This window comes from Herpailurus yagouaroundi, unplaced genomic scaffold (assembly GCF_014898765.1).
Source record: "Herpailurus yagouaroundi ecotype Mexico unplaced genomic scaffold, PumYag 189, whole genome shotgun sequence".
NCBI lineage: Eukaryota > Metazoa > Chordata > Mammalia > Carnivora > Felidae > Herpailurus > Herpailurus yagouaroundi.
Window position 1 is genome coordinate 4,389,374 of NW_024412420.1, and position 23,368 is coordinate 4,412,741.

The following is a 23,368-nucleotide window of genomic DNA, read 5'->3' on the forward strand; positions in this document are numbered from 1 at the left end:
CAGTCTCTTATCACTGAGGGTTTGGGTTTTTGGCATTTGCCCTCTGGGCTTTTAACGCCCCACTTCCTGGCACCCCACCAGCACCTCCCTCCCCCCACCCTCCTCAGAGCCCGGTCAGACTAATTGCTTCCCTGGGTGCTCCAGTGCCCTGTCCGAGGGGTGTTGGGCTGGGGGGTGGGGGGAGGAGCCGCAAACCATGGCTACTGAGTCCAGGAGGAGCAAGGGCCTCTCAGTGGCTGGGGAGTGGAGGCCAGGAGGCCTTGCCGGGGGCCCAGCACACAGCAGAAGCCCCACGTGCTTAGGAAGGTGGGGGGCATCTGGGGGACAGGGCATCCTTGACACACCCCAGCTCCAGCCTGACCCCACCGAGCTGCTGGGAAAACGTTCTCACCTCACTTGAGGGGCTCTAAGACCTCAAAGTTTGGGCTTGGAGACTAAAGGACCAGGGCAATTTTATGCAAGAGATAATCCCATCGCCCTCGGGCAGGTAGGGTCTAGGAGCTCTCTGGTCTCTGCTACAAGGAGAGTCCAGGATGCGATAGGGGGCTTCAGGAAATCGCTTCATTCCACTGAGGTCAGCCCCACTTCCAGGCTTCCGGGACTCGGGCTTTAGCCCAATCAGCAAGGCCATCTGCCAGGTGCGGCAGGGGCCCCGAGGCCAGGAGCACGCCCGTGGGCCCTGAGCTTCCCTCTCACAAGCTAGAGCTTCTCTGGCGGGGTCAGAGGCTCCTGGAAGGGAGCCCCTGTGAAGCAGCAGTGAAAGCTGAGGAGGGAAATGACCAACAGGTGCCCTGAAGCCGGCTGTCAGGGGAACGGGCCATCCAAAGTCAAAAAGAAGTTCACTGGTCTTTTTTCAAAGAGCGAATCACGGTCCACCTTTGGTGTGCAGTCCTGAGACTGACCCCCACGGGGAGCTGCCCTGGGTGGCAGGGCCTGGCCCGCGCCCCCCTGTCCCCACCCTCCGGGCTGTGGTGACAGTAGTGGACAGACGCAGCCACACAGATCCAACAGGGCCTTTACCTTCCCCCGCACACTGGGGCATGCCTGGGAGCGCCTGTCCCACACACCTCCCTACCTGATCCTCTTGCCGCTGCCACGGCCGCCGCCGCCACTGGTCCGTAAGCCGCTGCCGGGAAGCCTGGCGGGGAGAGAGGAGCCGGAGTAAAGGAGAGATCTCGGAAAGGGCCCTGCATCAGACCGGGCTCACAGGCCGCGCTCACCCCCCTTCCCGCAGACGGGAGTGCAAAGGGATCTCCTCGGGACAGCTCTCAGGAGGGACCCGGGTCAGTGGCTCTCGGGCTTCCGGCAGGCACAGCGCCTTTAGGTGTTTTTGATTCCTACACATGTGGCACCCCAGAAACCAGTTCTAAAAGGAACACGGGAGTAATTGGAGAGGATTGGGAGAAACTTCTCTTGGGAGTGGGGTGGGGCCATTGCTGCCCCCGCACCGATCGAGGGGTGTGTCCAGAGCAGGGCCACGCATGGCCCAGGGATCCCGGGAGTGGTTGGGACCCAGCCTCTTGGCAGAACAGGCACCTGGGCCAGGAGGTCGCTGAACCCAGCCGCTCTCCTAAGGCTCTGCCTGCCTTAGCTCCTCTGCTTAGCTCCGGACTAGCTCACGCTGGCAGGCCAGGGGGCCAGGTGTGCTGGGAGTCCCAGCTGACTGTGTACACAGGAAGGCAGCTGTAGGAGGGAGTCGGGGGCTGCAGGGACCTACGTGGGGCGAGCCCTGCCCTGCGGCTCTGTCTCTCAATTTCAACCTCCTGAGGCACAGTATGGGGATTTCGATCCTACTCTTCTGTCTGAGCTCTGTGTCCCGATCAAGTCAGCAGTGAAGGGTCTCCTCGGGAACTCCGACCAGCTCGTGAAGGTGTGTGTGCAATCTAGTAACACCCCCGGCAGCAAGGGTGTCCCAGAATGGGACTAAAGGTGAGAAGGGACGAGGTGACCCAGTGTGGCCGCAGAAGGCCCAGGGGAAGGAAGAGGTGGGTGAGGCCCCTCCCCTGGGCCTCTCTTGGCCATGAGCACAGCCACACACAGCCACACACGGGGACACACACAGATACACTCACGCACACATGAAACAAACACCCTCTGCCATCCAGGCAGACTTATGGAGGCCCCATTTCAACTTTTAGAGGCCTGATTTCAAGACCCATTGCCAATGATGGTGGTTTTAAATGATGCGCCAAGAGCCAGCAGCAAACAACACACAGCCCGACAGCGGCTCTGTTTTAGCCACAGCAGCTTCCAGACATGGAATCGCTACGGGACAGAGTCGGGGACACATGCACCACGGAGGGCGGGGAGCCGGGGAGGAAAGAAAGGAAAGAAACAGAGCCGTCCCCCAAACACAGCGAACTAGAAGCCCACTAAACTCTAAGACTATTGTCCTAGCTACACGGAACTACTGGGGAGGAAAGAAGTTCAAAAGGGAACAAGCTAGTCTAAAAAGGTCAGGCTAAGCTACTCAAAACGTCAATGAAAAAAGACATACTTGCATTTAAATATGGTAATAGGGCTGTTGAGGGGGGAAAAAGAAAGATCCAGGTGAAATAAAGGTACGAGGTCATCCCTGGCTGCTGGAATGGGTCTCCCAGCTCCCCTGAAGACCACATGTGTGCCTGGAGGCTGCCCCCCACCCCCCGCCCACGGAGGGTGGCACTGACCCCTGCCACCTGAGACCAACGAAGGGACTCCCCCGCCAAGTCCTCTCCCCGTTTCTTCCAAGCAGGATCTAGATTTCTGGAAATGTGGGTGGTGGCGCAAAGTGCTGAGGGAAAATAAGGAAGAGGTCAAATTATTTCTCCCTATCCCAACCTCCGCACACCAGGCCCCGGCTGCAGGCACACAGCAGGACTCGGGGGACCCTGAAGGAGAAGGAAGCCGGCCGTGGAGAGAAGGAAGGTCAAGTTATTCTTTTGCACTCCTCACCCCACCCGTACTTGAAACGGAAGGTTTCCCTGGAAGCATGAAAAGGTGTGGTGGGGGGAAGGGCGGGAGACAGAACCGGGGGAGGCGAGTTTAGTCAATAAAAAGACATTTAACAAAAGGTCTATTTTCTGGAGTCGAGCGCATTTTTGAAAAAAAAAAAAAAAAAAAAAAAAAGTCTCAGAGAAAAAGGAAGGAAAAAAAAAACTTATCCAAGAAAGGAAATCCATTATCCTTAATCTCAGATAAAGGTTTCTGCTGGAGACTGAGCACCAGACACCGCTAAGGGCTGGAATTTAATCTCAACCATCAAACCGGGTAGGCAGACCGACAGGTGTGAGAAGAGGGGCAGGGGAGGAGAGCTGCCCAGGCCGCCCCCCACTCCGGAGAGGCCTGCAGCTCTCACAGCACCTCCCCCCCCCCCCCCACGGCACCTGGGACCCCAGGGCCACAGCCCCACCACCCAGCCCTGCCTCTTTGGGAATCTGTCCCGGACCACTTCCCCAGCTCCCTGCCATCCCCCTCCTGTCCTGTTAAGCTGTTCAGCCTCACTGGTCACCCCGAATATATTCTTCAGATGAGCTGGCAGATAAGTCCCTGATGCTATTACCAGGGAGCGGGGGACAACGGGCTCTCCTTGTGGCTGGGCTTGTGGGGGATGGGCAAACACGGATCTAAGAAAAGGGGTGTGTGTGTGTGTGTGTGTGTGTGTGTGTGTGTGTGTGTGTGTGTTGGGATGGGGCTGCCCCAGCCAGGGGCTGTCAGAGGCCAAAGAAGCATGGGGACCCTGGCCTAAAGCTGTCCCTGTGGAGGACAGCCTGTCTCTAGGACAGCAAGATGCGCCTGAGGACCAGGAGGCCCTAGCACGGACCCGGGTGGGAATGAGCTCTCCTGGGCTGGGCTTGGAAGAGCTGGGGGTGCAGGGCCTCGCAGACTTGCCTTGTGACCCTGTTTTTAGCATTTCCCCCAAGCCCCTGAGGAGCCAGAGGTCACCTGTGGCAGCCTACGTGCCTGGGAAACCTCTCATTTTATTTCTGAAGGGAGAGGAGTTCTGGGCTGTCAAGCAGAGAACTGCTCCCATGGCAGGTACTTGGGGTAAGACCTTGGGGAATTAGGCAGCAGGTCTGATGGGGCTCAGGTTTCTTGGGGGGACCGAGGCCCAAGCAAAGATATGGCACAGCCCCCGGCCCATGAGCGCCCATGGCTGCCCTAGCACCCCACTCACCACCCAGAATGGGAGATGACCCTCCCTTCTCTGCTGCTGGGAATGTGGGGAGGGCTTCCTCCTCAGCAGAGCCTGCCTGGCCAATGCACGAAGGGAGCAACCAGGCTTCTTGTGAGGCAGGTTAGCACAAGTCTTGGATTCAAATCCTGACTCAGCCATTTACTAGCATAACCTCTTGGCAACCTTTGACTTTGGGCAAGTTGCTTAACCCTTCTGTGCCTTGATGTCCCCATCTGTAAAGGGGGTGATGATGTCAGTGCAGGATTAACATACACAAAATATTCAGATGAATGCCTGCAGGGAGTCAGTTTATTTATTTATTTAAAAAAAAAATTTTTTTTTTCAACGTTTATTTATTTTGGGGACAGAGAGAGACAGAGCATGAACGGGGAAGGGGCAGAGAGAGAGGGAGACACAGAATGGGAAGCAGGCTCCAGGCTTTGAGCCATCAGCCCAGAGCCCGACGCGGGGCTCGAACTCCCGGACCGCGAGATCGTGACCTGGCTGAAGTCGGACGCTTAACCGACTGCGCCACCCAGGCGCCCCAAGGAGTCAGTTTAAATGAATGTTAGCTGCCATGTTGCTGAGGCCTGTCCAGCCATCAGCCCTGCCTCTAAGGCAGACTGCCCCCCCGCCCCCCCCACCGCCCAGAGGGCTCTGCCACTTTCTCCATGACGAGCCACATGGTCAGATGGTCAGATGCACACAGGAGGCTGGAATTCTTTCCCCATAACGGTCGCCTGTAATTCTTCATACTGTCCCAGCTTCATAATGCCATTTCAGTGGAGCTAACCTTCCCTTGTTCAAAATCAGAGTATGCATTACTGTTCAGTTCTGACAACAAGGACTGGGCCAAAGAGGGCAGCCGGGACCCTCCTGCTCGAATACTTCCCACTTCTTAGTAGTGAATCAGGCAGAAAAGAGAAAAATGTTTTGCTGATAAAATCTCAGGGCCTGCGAGATTAGGCGGCCCACCTGGGTGAACTTGGGTATCAGGAATGTGGTCTGCTCCTCCCATTGGTACAGAAGAGTAAAATGTTAATGGTGGAACTCAGGGCTGGGCAGGTGCCATGCCTTAGTTAACGGCAGCCACACCCAAAGACCCAAGGTTGCTAGTCTGGAGTTCCTCGGCCCCTCTAATGGGGTAACAGAAGGATCACGGTGCTTGGTGTCAACGTCTCTGACCCCCCCGGCCTTGCCTTGCTGTTGTAACTTGGGGACGGTGCTTCGCTTCTCTGGGCCCGAAGTAATCAATTCATGTCTACTGCAAGGAGGGGAGACCAGAAAGGTCTGTAACGCTCCCTCACCTCCGACCCCGCATGGACCTGTCTTCTGATGTAAGAGGATGACGAACCTGGAAAGCGGTGGCCCTGGGGCTGGCGCGAACACACCTCTGAGGTTACTAACTCATCTAAGTAAAAGCTGTCGCCATCCCACTGACAGTGAACAAGACGCTTTTCTGGACGTTTCAGAGCCGTGAGAAACTTGATGGCAAATTAGAAGTGAACGGCGCTTCTGACTTTTTTTGAGAATTATGTGATGCCACGCCAACTTTTTACTGCTTCTGTGGCACTTACCGGGTTCTGCCTTACCTAAGCACAGTTATTTTTACGTGCACGCCCCATTTCTCTCGCTGGGTGACAAATTCTTCTAGGGTGGGGACTGAGTCACATGTCCCACTTAAGACCTAGCCCAGAGTCTGCCCCAGAGAAGGTTCTTGTGGAACAGCAGCTGATGATGGTCAGGAAGGATGCTCTGAAGTGGTGAATGAGAGCCAGGGCTGGGAGTCACTGCCCTGGGGAAACTACAAGCGCAAGGCAGTGCCACCTGAACATTTAGTGGCCTCTCCTCACGTGATCCTCCACCCCAGGGGTGGCTAACTCAGATGCCCACAGGAGTGGGGGCCAGGAGCAGAATTAACCAGCGGAAGGTGCCGGACTGCAGCCACCGAGAGAGAGGACCCTGCTCTCTCATGTGCGGACCCTCACCCCTGTTGCCCACTGGACCACCTGGGGAACCTTAACAAATGCTGAGTCCCGGGCCCCACCTCCGGAGATTCTGATTTATCTGGTTTAGGGGTACAGCCCGGACAGTGGACCTTTAAGTGCTTCCCAGGTGATCCCAGTATACAGCCAAGGGCAAGAACCTTCCGTTTAAAGGCTTTCAAAAATTTCAAAAAGTGAGGGGTGCCTGGGTGGCTCAGTCGGTAGAGCATCTGACTCTTGATTTCAGGGTTGTGGGGTCGAGCCTCACGTCCGGCTCTGCGTGGAGACTGCTTAAGATCTCTCTCTCTCTCTCTCTCTCTCTCTCCTGCCCTTCTCCCCTGCTCACGCTCTCTAAAATTAAAAAAAAAAAAAAACAACAAACAAAACTCCAAAAGTTAAATTGTGGTGCACATCTGCACAGTCCATCACTCCACTTTCTTGTGGAAGGAAAGGTCCTCCTGACAATACAATGAATCTAACTCTTGTGACCCTCTCTTGTGAGACCCACCGCGGGGCCTCCATTCAGAGCAGTGGGGCTCTGGCCTGGCCGCGGGAGCCTGCACAACACACGGAGAATCAGGTGTGACCCACATCTCTAGCCTTCCAGGGGCTTCCAGGGGCTTCTGACGCACGGGGGAGGCAGACAATCCCTGATTTAGAGGACGCCTTGGAGTGTCCTTGGTTTTTAGGAAACACTGAAAGGGGGCCGCTGTTGTCGGCCGCAGGGTATCAGGGAATGCACGTCTTTCTTTGCATCCTCTCCCCTGCCCGGTACGAAAAGGTGCCGGCCTGGGTGTGGACTGCCGGCGATATGGTCCTGGCACAGCCACTCCTTATTTCTGTGACCTTGGATGAGTCAGTGGGCCTCTGTGCCACTCACAGAAAGAGGAGATGAGAAAATTCGGAGTTTCCTTATGGCTCCAACAGGCTGTGATTTCATGAAACACTCTCTTGTGATGCACATAGCCATCCTGAATTGTCCATCATGAAATGAATTTTCCCTATGCTGTGTTTGCTTAAAGCACTCTCCACCCCTTCCCCAGCATGTCCTGCACCTCCAACCACCAGCATTTTCTAGAGATGGTTCAAACATTCCTGGCTAAACCCAGTGTTGCTTTATAGAATCCAAACACTCAAAAATAAGCAACCCAAAGAAGAAATTGTCACCCAGAATGTCGGAAACACGTCCTAAAACAGTTTAGAAAACCATCTGTCATCTGACTGGCCCAGGGCCCTCCCCACCTCCCGGGCAGGCCTGTCTGGTGAGTGACAGGGCTGGTTCATTTAAAGGAAATCCAGAGCTTTGTGCAGAGAGAGACAGACAGAGTGGCGGCTGCGAGGGGGCGAGGGTGGAAAAGGGATGGGAAAAGGGTGGATGGTGTACTTTTGGAGGAGGACGACTCTGGGAATTCAGATCGGAACAGAGGGTCTGACAAAGAGGGGGCAACTGATATCCAAAGGGACACATTTACATGATCAAACTAAAATTTTGCTTTGACGAAAGCTTATGATACGTGTCCACTGAAAAACAGAAAAAAACAAAACCCCGAGTTCCTGGCATTTAAAATACGAATCTGATTTCCACATACCTTTTTAGGAGCGAGACTGACACTCCCCAAGGACACCGAGAGTGCCATTCTCCTGGAGATACCCCCACCCCCCATGCCCGGAGAGGGGTGGAGCTCCTACTGGGGCAGAGGTGCTGGAGACAGTGTGGGGTCTCATCCTCAGTCAGGAAAATGACTGTCATTTGGGACCTGGCTAAGGTCCCTCTGGAGAGGAAGGCAGAGGGGCCGATGAGAAGGCCAGGCCTGCCTGCCTGGGTGTAGCGAGGGGGGAAGGGTGTGTGGCCTGGGCTCAGGCCTAAAGGAAGTGAAAGGCTCTGGGGTCGAGCCCCAAAGGCGTTGGCACCTACGGCAGAGGAGTGGCACAAAAATAGTCCCAAATAACTTAATGCAACTGCTGTTTGGCTTAATTTTCTCTTTAGATGTTTCAATGCGGATGAAGGGGAGGAACGCTGCACATCAAACCTTTACGAGGTTTTATGGTCTGGTTGTCAGAGAGCCTCTGTGTGGATGAAAGGGTTCGGGGAAGCATAAAAACTGAAGTCAGGGAGCATCCTTTGGAAACGACGTGAAAATTCCCAGAAGGGGCAAGCACAGACCCGGGGCACCCGGCCAGAAGGGAAAGGTAGTGTGCCTGCGGATTCCTTCTAAATCAGAGGCGCTCAGTGGGCAAAGCAGACAGCCCGCCGTCCTCATGCCCCTGAGAACCAGCAGTGGGGCGAGGCCTGCCCCCCCCCCCCCCCACCGTGGAGCTTTGTGGCTTCTGATCTCCTTGGTGACTGATAATGGGCCCTAGTCTCAACCAAGCTCCCAGCCTGGAGTGTGGGGTGGAGGACTGTGGGAGGAGAACTGAGAACATACTTTAGGCGCTGCTTCCTTGCTGGGAGCCAGGAAGCTGAGAGCTCTACGTGGGGACTCTGGCCCAGCATCCTTCTTCCTGGGCCCTCCTACCCTCCAACAGAGAGCTGGGGCCCGCAGTACCCTCACTCACCCTGAACTTCTGCAGGGAGCTATGTTAGAGCCCTCCCAGTCTCCAGACGCTTACCCTCTCCGTAAATACTTACTGAGCACCTATTACATGCCGGAAACCGTTCTAAGCACTGGGATCACAGCAGTGAACGAAACTCACGTGTTCTCTGCCCTCATGGAGCCTACAGTCACTAGCCTCTGACAAGAAAGGGGGGCGGGGCTCCATCTGTGGGACCACACTGCACACAAACCAGCTCCCTGGGAAGGAGAGGAAACTGGCCGATAATAAGCAGGGCCTTAGATAAAGGCTCACTCCGCCAGGGAGAAGGGAGGGATCTCTCATGTACCCGTCCAGTCTTCAGCCAGGCCCCTGTGTCCCCTTTAGGGTCTCCTCCTAGCTGAGCTCAAGCCCTGGGTGTGGCTACCCCAAATTCTGCTCGAAGAGGCGGGCAGCAATCAGAAGCGCTGGTCAGAGGCCTGCATCCAGAGTGGCTGACACATTCCACGTGCTCTGGTTCCTGGCCGTACGAGGACACTCTGTTCAACATCACGCTTACGCTCCGGCGAGACCTCAAGAGCAAGGATGGCCGCAGGGAGTTCATGCCGAAAGCAGCCCTTGCTGCTCTGTGCCAGCAGCTTGTGGTCCTGGATAACCCAGGGCTCCCCACTTGCCACAGAAGAACACCTGCCTGTCTCTCTCAGACCAAGACCAAGATCTTCAGGTGAAGGGATTCTGGACCGTGGCCTCTAAGGACACATCGGCAACTATTCTGAGTTTCTCCTTTCACGAGGGAGAGTTCTCTCTACCCCACTCCTTGTAAACACTGCAATTTCTGCTTAGGAGATGCTCCCCCACCTACCCCCAATGGGTGTCAGGACAAACCACTGGTCTCACTATTGGTCCTTCTAGAGCTGGCTATTCAGATGGCTTTTCACACTTCTTCTTGTTCCCCAAATTTCAGATGCTGAGCCAAAAAATCCTGCTTCCTCCCCACAGGGTCTCTCACTGATCCATTTAAATCTAAATGGCCTGGAGTCTCTATGGGCCTCCTCACCACGTCTACCTTTCCCCGCCCTCCGCCTCCAGCTTCATTCTATATGGGCCTTTGCAATGGCTCTGCCACAGCACGGTTCCAAACACCCACGCCGATGGCACCCACCTCTATGGACCAGGGCAGGAAACACTTAAGCCTTGAGCACCCCAAGACTTTGGGCTGGAAGACCCCAGGTCCCCATCCTGGCACCATCAGTTGCTCAGTGAGAGCACTAACATCTGTGATCTCAACTCCCCCTGCCCTCCCCAGATGCAAAATGTAGACACCCCCCCCACTTTTTGGTCTCCTTGAGATATGAGACTTTCTGCCATCAAGTGGCAGAGCACCGCTGCATCTGGCATCACTGACGGGCGGACCATGGACGGTCAGGGAGTCTTAGGGGAAAGCCAGGGTGGTGAGGGAGGCACTCCGGGGGGCTCAGGGCAACTGTTATTTACCAACAGGTACAGAAATATTTCACATTTTTAACAGTCAGTATGGCCTACCACTGCATCCCAGCCCAACCCGCAAGGGTGAATGGCAGAACCTTCCCTCTGCCTGTTTCCTCGCCGATACGTGAGAGAGTCTGGTCTAAATGATGAGAAAGTAAGCGGAACACCAATGGCAAAACGGCGGCTACCACTGTAGCACTTTCCACGGCCAAGACCCCAGAAAGTCTCCCCTGGCCGGGCCCTTCCTAGAGGACCCGGGATCATCCCAATGAGCCTGACCCCTGCCCCCCTGCCAGGAAGACATCATCGGCCCCATTTAACAGAGGAAGGGCTCCGGGGCCGGAGAGCTTAAAGGAAACCGTGCAGAGTGATCAAAGCAAGGTGGCAAAGTCCCATCTCCCACACTCACCGGTTGTGACCCAAGAAAAGTTTCCTAACTGCCGTCCCGGGTCCCTTCTGCTCTGCTGTCAAGGAGGCGAACGGTGCCTCCGTGCAGGGCCTGCTGGGAAATTCAGGGAGATGATGGCACTGGGTGCTCAGCACCGTCCTCCAGCATGTGGCAAGCCATCAGCAAGCGGAATAATAACTTTTATTTCTATTTTTATTATTATTGCCCAAGGTAATAACAGTAGCGGAGCTGAGAACTCCCTCTGGAGCCTTCCTGTTCTAAAATCCTATTAATTTACATGACATTTCACATCCAAAGGGCTTTCATAGATAACATTTATAATTTGCTCGTGAGTGATAAAGGGGTGTTTTATCCGAAGCGTGAGCGTGAACTTTGGTGGGGTAATATGACGGCAGGAGGCAAAGGGCTCGCAGGGGCTCAAGGAGGGACGGGGCCCAGCGACGTGGTGACCACAGGTGTGTGGACGTGGATCCCGGAGCTCTGGTGCCTGTGTTATCAGCCGGACTGGCTGCCCTCTTGCCCTCGGGCTTGTCCGGCCCCTCCCAGCTCCTCTAGGAAGGGCGGGCCAGAAGAGCCTCTCTGGGTCATTCCATCTGACTGGAACCCTGCTCGCTTCTCTGCCCCCAACAAGTGCCGTACAGAGGCAACAGCACGTCTCTCTGGTTCACCACCACGTCCCAGGCATCTAGGGCAGGGCCAGTGACTTGACATGTGCTTAAGAGCTATGTGATGAATATGCAAAAGATGGGTAGGTGGAGGAGGGGCAGATAGGCGCAAGGGGGCTGGGGAAGGGCTGCTCCTAGCCCTGCCTGAACCCTAGCCTGTTCAAGACTGGTATCATGGGTCAGAGGAAGAAAGCCTGGAGCAGCCTTAAACATGTACCATTAAGAGAGCTGCAAGGCTGGAAAACCAGGGCTGCCCTGGGGCCAGCGAGACACCTCCTGAGGCTCAGAGCAGGGCAGCGGGTGGAGGGGCAGAGGGGCGGAGGGGGAGGGGAGCGGGAAGTGTTAGCAGGCTGTGTTCTCCTCAGAAGCAGCCAGCCCTAGCGTGCCCAGGCCCACTAGGTGGGTTCAACGGTACCCACAAAGGCCTTGACCGGGAACAGCCTCCTAAGACAAGGGCGGGGACAGCATCCCTGGCCCTCAAATTCATTCCCTGGGTCTGGGGAGAAGTGGCATCAGCTTCCCCATGACAAAGTCTTTTGTCCAGCGGGCCTGGCCAGGTAATGGCACAGCCTCGACCCAGATGGGGCCCACAGAATGAACAGAGGCAGGAATGCAAGGAAGGAACGCATATGATGCGTTGGTGCCTTTACACCTGCTGGATGTGGAAAACCCTTCCCTCAGCTGCCTGCTGAAATTCTATTTGACTTCAAAACGCAGTTCAGATATCACCCCTTCCTGAGAGCCTCCCAAGCCAAGCCAAGGACTCCGTCCCCTGTACTCACTCTGCACACCAGTCAGACTGCACTGGAACACACCTGGCCCCATGTGGGATGTCCTCCACGCTTGGCCCTCCTTGTTCGCTTGCTTAACATCCTTGTGCCCGGAGAGGACCCAGCCTGGGGCAGGCTCTGATGACCCTTTCCAGAACACTGCAGAAAACGTGCTCGTGTCCTGCCCTCACACCTGAAGGCACAGGGAGGAGAGGTAGTGACCCCACCGGCTGGGATCCCTCAGGGGCAGGGGATCCAGGTTGACCCGCATTCTGGGGAAACGTCTCTGGGCAGGGCTCCCCACCATTTCTTCGGCCTGGGGAGGAGGAGGGCATGGGGGCCACACCTCTGCCTTCTGGTCTGTCCTTGGCTGTCCTTGGGAGGACATGCACTGTCCATCCCTCAGGCCGGGCACTGCCACCTGCCAATAATTTCACTCAATATTTTTTTTTATTTTGTGGGCACCTGGGTGGCTCAGTCAGTTAAGTGTCCGACTTCAGCTCAGGTCATGGGAGTTTGAGCCCTGCATTGGGGTCTGTGCTGACAGCTCAGAGCCTGGAGCCTGCTTCGGATTCTGTGACTCCCTCTCTCTCTCTGCCCCTCCCCTGCTCATGCTCTGTCTCTCTCTCTCTCTCTCAAAAGTACACATTAAATAAAATACTTTGTTGTTCTTTTGCAGGCTTTACACATGCTTTAGCTGATAGAAATTAAAACCGAAGGGCTTGAAGAAAGGTGACTATGGTCCTGCTGACAGGCTGACCGGGGACTTTGTGAGCCTGGTGGTACAGGTTCTCCAGGAGGCGGGAGAGGGGAGCGAGGATGGCCATCGGGGGTAGATGGCATCAGACAGGCATGGCGCTCAACCCCCGGGAGGAGGAGGTCTGAAGCCACATCCACAGCCTCCCTCACGCTGCCCCAGCCTCTGGCAGGGTCACCTCCTTGGATACGACCCTACCCTCTTCCCAAGCGCTAGATCATGCCCGATCCCAGTGCCCCTCTTAGCAACTTGCGAGGAAAGGGAGCAGGGCAAGGATCAAGAGACCCATTTGACAGATGGGGAAACTGAGGCCGAGAGGAGGCCTTACTCTCCCAGCAGGCCTGGAGTGAGCACAGCGCTCCGGGCTTTCCCATGGGGAGCTCAGCGCTCGAGTAGTTGCATTTCCCTTCAGTTATGCAGAAGAGCGTCAAGAGGCATGGAAAGCTGATCGAAAGTGAAACCCGCAATTCCCGTCAATTCAGATCGCTCCAATTCATTTCTGCAAACATTTATTAAGTGCCTATTAGGCACTGCGCTCTGCTTTCATCTGGGAATAGCGTCAGCAACCGGTTCTCCATGCGGACGGCGGTGCGTGGCGGCAAGGCCCACACACGGCCCCGGCGGCCCTCACGCCAGGATTTGGGGTGTGCGCTGGCACTTGACCTCTCCGTCTTTCAGAGCAGCAGACAGGCCTTCCTGACTACGCCTGGCCTCCACTGTCAAACAAGAGGGTAAGGGCCACGCGGTGCAGGAGGTGCTGGCTTGTGATTTAAGATCGGCCCGGGGATCCAGGCTGGGAAGGGGGGAATCCCTGGAGGCGATGCGTGAGGGCCGCAGGGCTGTGCAGATCGGGGAGGGTGATGAACAGACGTGCGCGGGCTGCTGTGTCAGGAGGGGCCTTCTTGACAAGGGAGCGTTTGTCTACAGAACTGCGGGTGCCCGGGTGCACGGGTCCGAGGTTACGTCCGCGTACCTGGGCGGCCAATCATCTCGTCTTAGCGTTTCAAGATCGGCTCCCAGCAGCGAGGAGCCAGCCGTGGCTCACTGGGTGGGCCCCGTTCTGGAACCCAACGGGAAGCCACGAGCCACGCAGTGCTGGCGGAGCCTGGGGACCCACCAGATCGGGGGTCCAGCAGGTCGGGCACCCACCAGCTCAGGGGGTCCACAGGGTTCCCTTGCTGGGGGCACGAGAGCCTTGCTGGGGCAGAGGTGTGAAGACAGAGGCCCTGCCGCAGGTCAGTGGGAGAACAACGCTGAGGTTTAAATGGACACCCAGGTGAGGGGTCCTCCGAGCCTCTGGTTCTACAATTCCAGCACAGCAAGCCAGGAGCTGCCTCCCCCGACAAGGTGACAGAGGCCGGGGGAGGAGGGCCTTGCTCTCTCCCCTTGAAAAACAGGCCAGAAAAACCTGAACTTGGCAGAGACCAAGATTGCAAGTGCAGGTTAGCACCTCTCCCCAGTGGGGTCAGAAGGAAGGGGTGGACAGAAGGGAGCACTTGCTCCCCGCACTGGCCCAGGCCAACCGAGGCACGATCCTAGGCCTTTGATGGGGCAGCCACGGGCATTTCTGAACACTTGACGAAACGTCCTAAACCAGACAGAAGCGACAAGGTTGGGTGTGAGCCGCTTTAGGAAGCAGCCCGTTCCCCACGGCCAAGACCCGCTCTCCTCAGTCATCCGGCTTATGGCAAACTCCTTCCCCTCCCGAGCACTTGGGCTCTCTTCACTCTGCTTTCTACCACCAGGCCACGCCCTTCCGGACAAGACAGACCACTCAGCCTTTGTCTTCGCTCAGACTAGCCGAACCTGACCGAAGCTTACCTGGCAGCTGCCCCTACTGACCGTGGGCTACAGAGGCTTGTCCTCCAGAGGGGACATGATGTCCTGGAGCTCCCGCACCTCTCCTCGGACCACACCCACCTCCCTCTGTGTGAAACAGAACAGCCATCTTCCAGAGTGACCGAAAATCACCCAGCACCCGAGAACCATCATTAGAGAAATAAGGAAGGCGAAATACGTGGCGAGTGGGCATGGGTCCCAGATCCAGCAACCGCGCAGGCATCACTAATCAGTCATAGCCCCTCTTTCTTTCTGTTGAGCTAGGACTTGGCCTCAACATCACTCTTAGGCCGGTGCTCCAGGAGGCCAGTACCCATCAGTCAACATCGGCACGCGAGAGGAAGCCTGTTTTCTGTTGCTGGAGAGATCCAAGCACAAGCTGGGACTTCCAGAACCAGAGTCCCAGGGTGACCCCATGCACTGCCTGGCTGCTCCCACTGAGCCTGGCTGGTCCCCCCGTATTGCTGATGGACCCCTGCAGGGCCACCAGCCGGCCTGAGGCAGGGAGAGGAACGGAGCCAAGAGGTAGTGAGGCAGAGGGGAGGAAAGAAGAGAGGAAGTGAAGGTGCAGGAGGAAGGGAACAGAACTGACCCTGTGGTTTCTCCACGGGCCCCCCACCTCTCTGATTCACCTTGGAAATCTAATCACATTACTCCTCTACTTAAAATCCTGTAAGCGTTTTCACTTGCTTTCGGGATCAAATCTAAATTCCTGAATCTGACTCACAAACCTACCGTGACTCAATCCTGCCTCTCTCTTTAGTCTCATCTCCCCTCCCCCACCCAAGATACCCCCTACAAGCTGCTGTATAATCTGTGGGACCTGTACTGCTTCCTCTTTCAGGTTTGTGGCAGAGATTGCTAAGTATTCTGTATTATTCCATTATTATTATTATTATTATTATTATTATTACCCTGTATGTATTCCACTTTTCTTCCTCAGTACCCTGTTTTTAGCTGGCATGTGGTTACCTGAAATAAAGGCATTTCTGAGGTTCCCTTGCAGCTAAAACTAGTCATATGAATGAAATCTGATCAGTGGGATCTAAGCGGAGTGCCACACTTAACTTCTGAGAAGTATTAAAGGGAAGAGATGTGCTCTTCTGGGACAAGTATATGATGGTTGGAGCTTGGGCAACCTTCTTAGACTATGAGGTAGGGTTTTATGTTGAAGAGAATAGAACGTGAAGAGTGGCCTCTAATACTGTGAAGCCACATCCAGGCTTCTTTTACATGGGAGAAACAAATTCTTACTTTGTTTCGGTCATTATTACTTTGGGTTTTCTTTCTTTCTTAAAACTACCTGGTTCAGTGTCTAAGCATGTTATTTCTCTGCCCGGGATATACTTCCTTTCCTTCTCTCCCTAGTGAATTTTGTTTGACTTTGCGAGACGACCCAGTTCGGATGTCATCTTCTCTAAAGGGCCTTTCCTGACAGTCCCCTAGGCTGGACAAGCAGCCACCATTGTCTCCTTGTAGCAAAGAGAGATTCCCTCTTTATAGCTAAGCACCTGTGTCACGATGTCCAATGGCCCTGACGACTGGTTCTCTCTCCATCAGCGGGACTATGAGCATTTTCAAGGAGTGAGCCTCATTCACGTCCAGACCTGGTACCTAATCTAGTCACCTGCCAATGTGCAGATGGGGAGGAACTGAAACTGCAGGGTTGGGGTGTGAGGGTGGGCAAGAAGTCCCAGAAATTCTCTGGCTTTACTCGGGGATCTTATATCATTTCTTTCACTGACAAGCAGATCCACCAATGGGCAGCTCCACTGAGGTTGACAAGGAAGAGAAAACCACTCTGGAGAGTGACAAAAGAACACGATTTCTAAACCTTCTAATTGCACAGCATTTACCACTTTACAGGGCACGTTCCCAGATACACGTTATCCTACTTCATTCTAACAACCTAACTAGGCTCTGTTATCATCCCGGGGGCTTAAAGGGCTAAATCACTTGCTTAAGGTCACATGGCAACTACATGGCCAAGTAGGACCTGGAAATGAGGTCCCTGTAGCTTCACGTCTCCAACCCACACTGTCCAGGGGAGTTAGGAAAGCAAACCATGTGCAAAGCACACATAGGCCGGCGTGCACGAGCATGTGCACGAGCTTACACACACCTGGGGCACAGATGGGAGGGGCTCCAGATGTCCCAGTGACATTTTCTCTCGAGGGCAGGAGTGATGGCAGAGGAAGGGCCGCGGGGGCTAACCGTGCAGCTGCTGCATGCAGAGTGCGTGCACATGGTCTGCCACTCCGCTCAAGGACAGGACCGCCTCGAACAAATGCAGGGGACGTGGGGAAGCAGGGAGGGCTGGCGACAGGCAGCAGCCAGGGGGGAGTCCACATGCTTTCAGAAACTGCACTAGGCTGCCATTGGTACCAGTTATTCCGTGCATTCACCTCCCCCGGAGCGAGAACAGGACACTGTCAGGCTAAGAGATAGCAGCACACAGCACGTCCGTGATAAACAATTTATTTTTCTACCTCAGTTGCTTACAGGGGGAGAAAAATAAAACGTCATTAGGGAGAAGCACAGATGAACTATTTACAGAGATGAAGAAAATTCACAATGGCCGTAACGTCTGCGAGGCAAGCATACTAGGACAAGTTCACCAAAGCAAAGCAATTCATAGCAAAACAAAATAAAGGGGGGGAGGAGGGGGAGGAGCCGTACAGATATGTTTAAAAAAAAAAATAGCACTCGTGAAAAAGCCTGCAGGAAAATCAAAGGAGGCTAACCAATTATTACATCAAGCATCTTTAATGAGACGAGCAAAACCACACAGGTTGGGTCTCAAGGACAGTGACATTCAAACAGATGGATCTGCTCACATCAAAAACATCCAGTGGAAACATGTGGGTGGGTCACTTCTCACAAACTATGCGCATAAACAAAGGGGTGACTCTTGAGGGTCCTGCTGCGCTGTACTTCATCAATCCAAGAGAGTGGGGGCATTTTATTTCAAATGCAGAAGTGGAGGGGATCAGGATCACAGGAAAAGCAAGCCCTTCGGGGGGGGGGGGTGACCATCAAGGACCCTTTGTGTTCTGTCCCCTCCTACATCAGTGGGCCAAAGGGCCGTGATGCCACCAGGGAATTCAAGGCCAGGGTGGGCAGGGAGGTGAGGGTGGGGGTGCTGGGGAAGGTCCCTCCTTCCTGTGCCCACGGTGCCCGAGACACGGCAGTGCCCAGGTGACTCTGCTGTCCCTTCTCAAAGACAGGTGTACTTATGTTATTGGCAATAGCCACTGATGGACTGGCCCCCAAAGACAAAAACAACCAGATAATGATGGTTTTTCAGATACAGTTTTCCTTCCAGATTCAGTTTTCCACACATTAGTATTTACAGGAACAGGGTGTGTGTGTGTGTGTGTGTGTGTGTGTGTGTGTGTGTGTGTGTTCACTTTTGGTACTGTCCACTATAGGACATAGGTGCTCCAAGTCACATATCCCCAACTCCCGTGGGCCATCTGCACTAAAAGCCCACCCCGCGGAATGTCCCAAGAAGCCTATTTGGTCAATATTTAAAGTAATTTGATGCCTGTTTCCTGGACTCCCCTGAGGAGGCTCTACAAAGTTTGTGAGAAGTTTCCTTCTGGTCCCGTTACATTCCAGGTGAGGGTGGGAGGTTGGGGTAGGTGGGGAGAATGTTCACACTGGGTACAAGAAGCAAAATGCCAGGGGACCGCACAAGAAAAAAAAAAAATTTCTTTTTAAACTGAGTGAGGCAGTGAGGACATGAGTCTTTTCCAAGAATTAAAAAAGAGAAAAAGAACATTGGTTCAAGCGGGCAGCTAGGACAGTCTCGGCAGGCACGGACAGTGGCTGGGCTGGCCCCGGCCGGGACTGTGTCCTCTGTCTAGTAATGGTAGCAAACCCCACTTTGTTATGCCTCTCTTAAGAGCTAGTTGATAAAAATTATGTCTTGTGAAATCGGCAAATAGTCTGCAAAGTGAAATAAGAACAGAAATTAACAGATTACATGGAAACGAGAGTCCAGGGGGCGGGGACGGGGTGCACGCTGTGCACACTGGGCCTGGGAAGAAGGAGCCGCTTCCACAGTGGTTGGTCACCACTTGATCTTTCTAGAGAGCTCCTCCTCACTCTAACAATTACCCATACGTGTCCAGCCCTCTTTGCCAGCACCTCACTCGCTCTCCCAGAATCCTGAGGGTGGGCAGAGGCAGGCGCCGCTTAACGCCAACCGTGCGGCCCCGGACGGTGTGCTGCCGCCCCAGGTCACAGAGGCAGGACGGGGCTCCGCTGAGGGACACGGGCAGCCAAGCACAGGACAGGAGGTGGGTGTTCACAGAAAGGGCCTGCCCAGGTGAAAAGCAGGGCCCTCTGTCCTGAGAGGGGACCCAGGGCACACGGTTGTGAACAACCTCAGGGGCTCTCTGGGACCTGGGTGTCCCTTCATCTCTCCTGGTAAGCCCTCGCACGGCCCCACAAGGATGGGTCCAGAAAGGGGCTCGGAAGGGTGTGGCGCCCCCACACATCGTGAGAGAGACTGGGGGCGGCAAACGGGGGAAGTGGCGCTTGGCAAGGACACGGACGAGAAAGATCCGCGCTGCTCTCACCGACTCACAGAGCCCCAGGGTGCGGGGAGGGGTCAACGGAGTCCACCGGAGAAGGGTGAGCGGAGGGCCGATTTGGGCTGCCCTCCTCCGGGCCGTCCCTCCGCACCCAGCCCACTCTCCAGGCCCGGTAGAGCACTCCTCACAGGCACGGGGCAAGGGGCAGATGTCAGGGCATTCCAAAGCTCCCGACTCACAGACCCTGTCCCGGGGCGGAGGCTCCAGGAGGGGTCAAGTTTGGTTCTCGAGGGGAGCCACCACAGGGGACTACCTAGGCTGCTGGGGAACAGCAGACGGGGCGTCTGCCCCGCGAGAGGCAGCGACTCCAGGGGGCGAGGGCAGCAGGGGCTGGACTCTGAAACCGGCCTGCCTCCTCCCAGGGTGATGTGGGCGGCCAGGCCCCGCCACGGGGTCACCTCGTCCCAGCCCGGGGCCACTCCACACCCCGACCCTCCCTGACAGCAGGTGGCCTCACTCTTCCTGGCCATCGGTGAGGGCACACAAGAGACTTCACACCCAGGTGTGAGCTGCAAGGGTGGGGACTGGAGAGTCTCATGGCTGGGAGACAAGAGGACAGCCACGTCCCACGGGTCAGGGAGCCTCTGGCCAGACAGATTCCTGTCCTCATCAAGTCCAGCCAACTGCGTTAAGCTACAGGAACCGGTGACTGTGACACACAGACCCTGGACAGGGTCAGTCCTAGCCCACTCCAGGTCCCTCACACCTCTGCTCTGTTCCCGAAGCCTTGGCTCCCAGTGAAGGGCTGGGCAGCTGGAAGACTATGTCATCCTACCCAGCCTTGGTCGGTCACTCTCGCCTCTCTGTGTGGCATACATGTCCGTTGAGGGCAGATCCAAGGACACAAGTCCTTTAGACAGAGGTTTATCAGACATGTCCTGGGATGGCTCGTGAGGCAAGGGCAGACTCTTAGACGAGACAGGGCCCTTAGCATGGGATCCACGGTCACCCTCCCAATCATTCCATGTTAGGATCCCCCAACTCTGCCTGCCTGGGACTAGGACCTCACTGAGGGGCAATGGCAACCTGCGTATGAAGGGAGGCAGGCCGAGCTAGGTGTGCAGAGCGGCACGGTGCTCCCAGTGAGTCAGGATGGGAGCCTATATGCTCCCTGGTGAGGAAGCCAGGGGAGGGAGGGGGATGAAAGGCTTTCCTAAAACTGCCACCAGCTTCTGGGCTGAGGAGGAGGGGCAAGCAGTGAATAGGGACGTTGACACGCCAGCTCTCCCTGGGAGGGGCAGTGAGCACATGCACATACGTGTGTGGACCATGCACCCCCCACCTGTTTCTTTATGCTCCAGAATGGCGCCACCCAGCCCAACTTTCTACGTGCTGTGCTAACGGCAGCCACCAGCCACATGTGCCTGCTGAGTAACTGAAGTGTGGCCAGGGTGACTGAGAAACTGGAGTTTTCATTTTATTTCATTTTAATTTCAATCTAAATTATAGTAGCTGCGTGTGGTTAGTGCGATCGTACTGGACAGATGGACGCTAGAGAGAGTGTAATGCAGCAGTTAAGACCCAGACCACTTGGGTCTAAATCCTAGCCCTGCTCCTTGCGGCTTATGACCCCCCTGAACAGGGTTTCCTGCCTCTCCAGGCCTCAGGGTCCCCATCTGTAGATGGGGAAAGTCTAACGGAGGTGCAGACTGGCTGTGGTGCCCACTGCCCTGCTTCGAGGGGCCCACGGGCACCCCAAAGCAGCCATCTGCTGCTGTAGAGGAGTTGGGGGGGGGGGAGGCTTCCTTAGAGCCACCCTGTGGAGGGCCCTGTCCTGATGGCCCCAGGGGACACGCTCACGGGGAAGTCTCTCCTACTCATACTCTTCCATACGGAACTTCTGCCGCTGTGCCTGCCGCCCCTGCCCCTCTCAACCCTACAATCGGAAAGATGCACAGACCCCGGGGACTATCCTGCCCAAAACCCCTTGTTTACAGAAGACAGAGATGAGGCCCAGAGACGTCAGGTGATCCGCCTGTGACCAGGCAAGAGCCTAGGGCTTCTGTCGCTGAGTGAGGATCTATTACCCGTAGGGCATGGCTCCAAGTGCCCCAAATGCTTCTTGACCTCCTCTGGAGCACCCTTCCCTGCTCCAAAGCTCAGTCAGAGACGTGCAAATCCTGGGTGAGACCCTCACGAACCTCTCCCCTGCCTTCCTCCCTGGCTTCCGGATGTGATCCTCTAAGGACTGTGTCCGAGCTCCCTGGGCCTCTCAGAGCTCTGGGTCCAGGCAGGATGACCAACCAGGAGTGAAACTGCTGGAAGCCCAGCCCCTGAGGGAGCCTCCCCTACCCTGGCAGAGAACCCAAGAAGACAAAGCTTGTTGCTAATGCCTTCTCTAGAAACTCTGGCTGTCCAGCTCTGCACACAGACACCCCAGGTGCCCCTATATACCGTCTGCACTCCAGGTCAGGGAAAGGCTGGCTCACCCCCTCAAGGGACAAGTAAAGCCCCAGAAACATTGCTTCCTTCAGCACCCTTTCCCTCACCCCTGCAAGACCGTGCCTGTCCGGGCTGCCTGCCTCAGGTGGGGGTCCCAGGTCTCCCAACTGCATGGGAGCTGGGGAACCCTGGGCACGTGAGCAGGCATCACCATAGGCTCTGCCTCGAGTCTCTGACACCCACATGCAGGGAAGGGACCATCTACACACCCCCACTCACGACAGCGAACCCAAACCCCAACGGCACACCACAGTTACACACAGAAGGGCACAGAAGTCAGGGTCGCCAGGAAAAGCTCAAGGAAGCGGGAGTGAGGGGGAATGGAGGGAGGGAGGAAGGAAGGACGGATGTGGGTGGGTGGGAGGGAGGGAGGAGGGAGATAGGAGAGGCGGAGGATGAGTCCAGTCCAGTGAGCGAGAACTTGTAACCGGCTCCAGACAAAGGAGAGTGGGTAGAGAGAGGGAGGGCTCCTGCCTCAGCTCCTTCCCTTTCCCCTAAAAGCTGCTGCTCTCAAATACCCGGCACCGAGGACACACTTTGGTTAATCAGACATCGAGTTGCATCCTGACCCTGGAGTTCAGAGGATTTGAACCTCAGCTCCTATAGGTCATTTCTTGAATGGACAGGTGTATGAGTTGTGTTCTCTCTAGGGATCCTCCCGCCTCCCCTCAAATGCAGCCCCCCCAAAGCCCTGGGAGACAAAGACACTCACCTGGGAACTGATAGCCATAGCTAGGAGCAAATCCAGGGTAGCCGCGGCCATAGGTTGCCACAAAGTTGGGATAGCCTTGAACACAGAGAGAAAGATCACAGTTGTGTTAGTACAGCTGCCTCAGGTCTGGGGTGAAATCCCAGAAAGGGCTAGAATGAGGACAGCCTGAGTTATTTTCCTGCACAAAATGATTTGTCTCCCGTGAGGGTCTTTACCCAGCCAGGGCTTGGGTCACCTCTCTACTGTGGCTGGGGGCACCGCTGTCAGCCTGCTGGTAATTAACCTGTATTTGGGCAGAGAGACCCCCAAAGCCCACGCACTTTCTGGAACCTGCAGAGTAAATGCCACGCGTTAGCACCAAACACGGGGCCTACGCCTGGCTCTGACATTTGGAGAGCTTACCCTGAATGTACTTTACCTTAAAGCTATTGACAGTAGGAGATTAAAGTCCTTGTAATGCCTCCTCCCAAGGCAGCGAGCAGCAGTTCTAGCACCAGACAAAGCAGGAGTACGGGGGGGTGAGAGTTTAGGGGCAAAACTCAGGGCTGACCCTGTGCCTCTGGAAAAACACTGGGCTTAAGAAGCCATGGCCCAAGGGAGGCAGGGTCCCAGGGGCTTATGTCCAGGCACGGACACTCCAAAGGGTGTCACAGCATCTTCCCAAGGCCCTCCGAGAACGGTGAGGTTCTGGCTGGGTTAAAATGTGCACCAGAAGCGTGGCCCGCACCCCGGAGCCTCGTGCCACACGTTTTCACGGGCATTTCACAGAAAGCGTATCTTCCACATGATCTCAGCAGGTCACCCCGGGGGTGGCCACTAACTGTGGGGTGCTTGCTTGTGGAAACTGCTGCCAGGCTGGGTGCAGAGGAAACTAATGGAACGTTCTGGTGTTGCTGTGGTCCTCTGTGATATATTATGAAACTCCCAGTGAGCAGCCACTCGGCTCTCGACCCCGCATCGTGTTTGCTCGGGCCACGTCACGGTTTATGTCCCTGCCTCTTGCCCCAGGCTA

At 55.6% G+C, this 23,368-nt stretch overlaps 1 protein-coding gene across 11 annotated transcripts in view; it reads right to left on the bottom strand.

Annotated features, from left to right (window-relative positions):
- The window catches only part of MSI2 (musashi RNA binding protein 2), a 394,191-nt gene that overhangs the window by 30,559 nt on the left and 340,264 nt on the right, over nt 1-23,368 (bottom strand). For 6 of the 11 annotated variants that reach the window (XM_040497036.1, XM_040497042.1, XM_040497044.1 and 3 more), the window contains exons 10-12: nt 22,357-22,431; nt 2,498-2,521; nt 1,076-1,138 (exon numbers count right to left, since the gene is read on the bottom strand). In XM_040497036.1, coding sequence (XP_040352970.1) covers nt 1,076-1,138; nt 2,498-2,521; nt 22,357-22,431 — 162 coding nt within the window. Of the gene's footprint in view, nt 1-1,075; nt 1,139-2,497; nt 2,522-17,063; nt 18,553-22,356; nt 22,432-23,368 lie in introns of those variants that run through there. The other 5 variants (XM_040497045.1, XM_040497038.1, XM_040497040.1 and 2 more) reach the window with 2 other exon arrangements.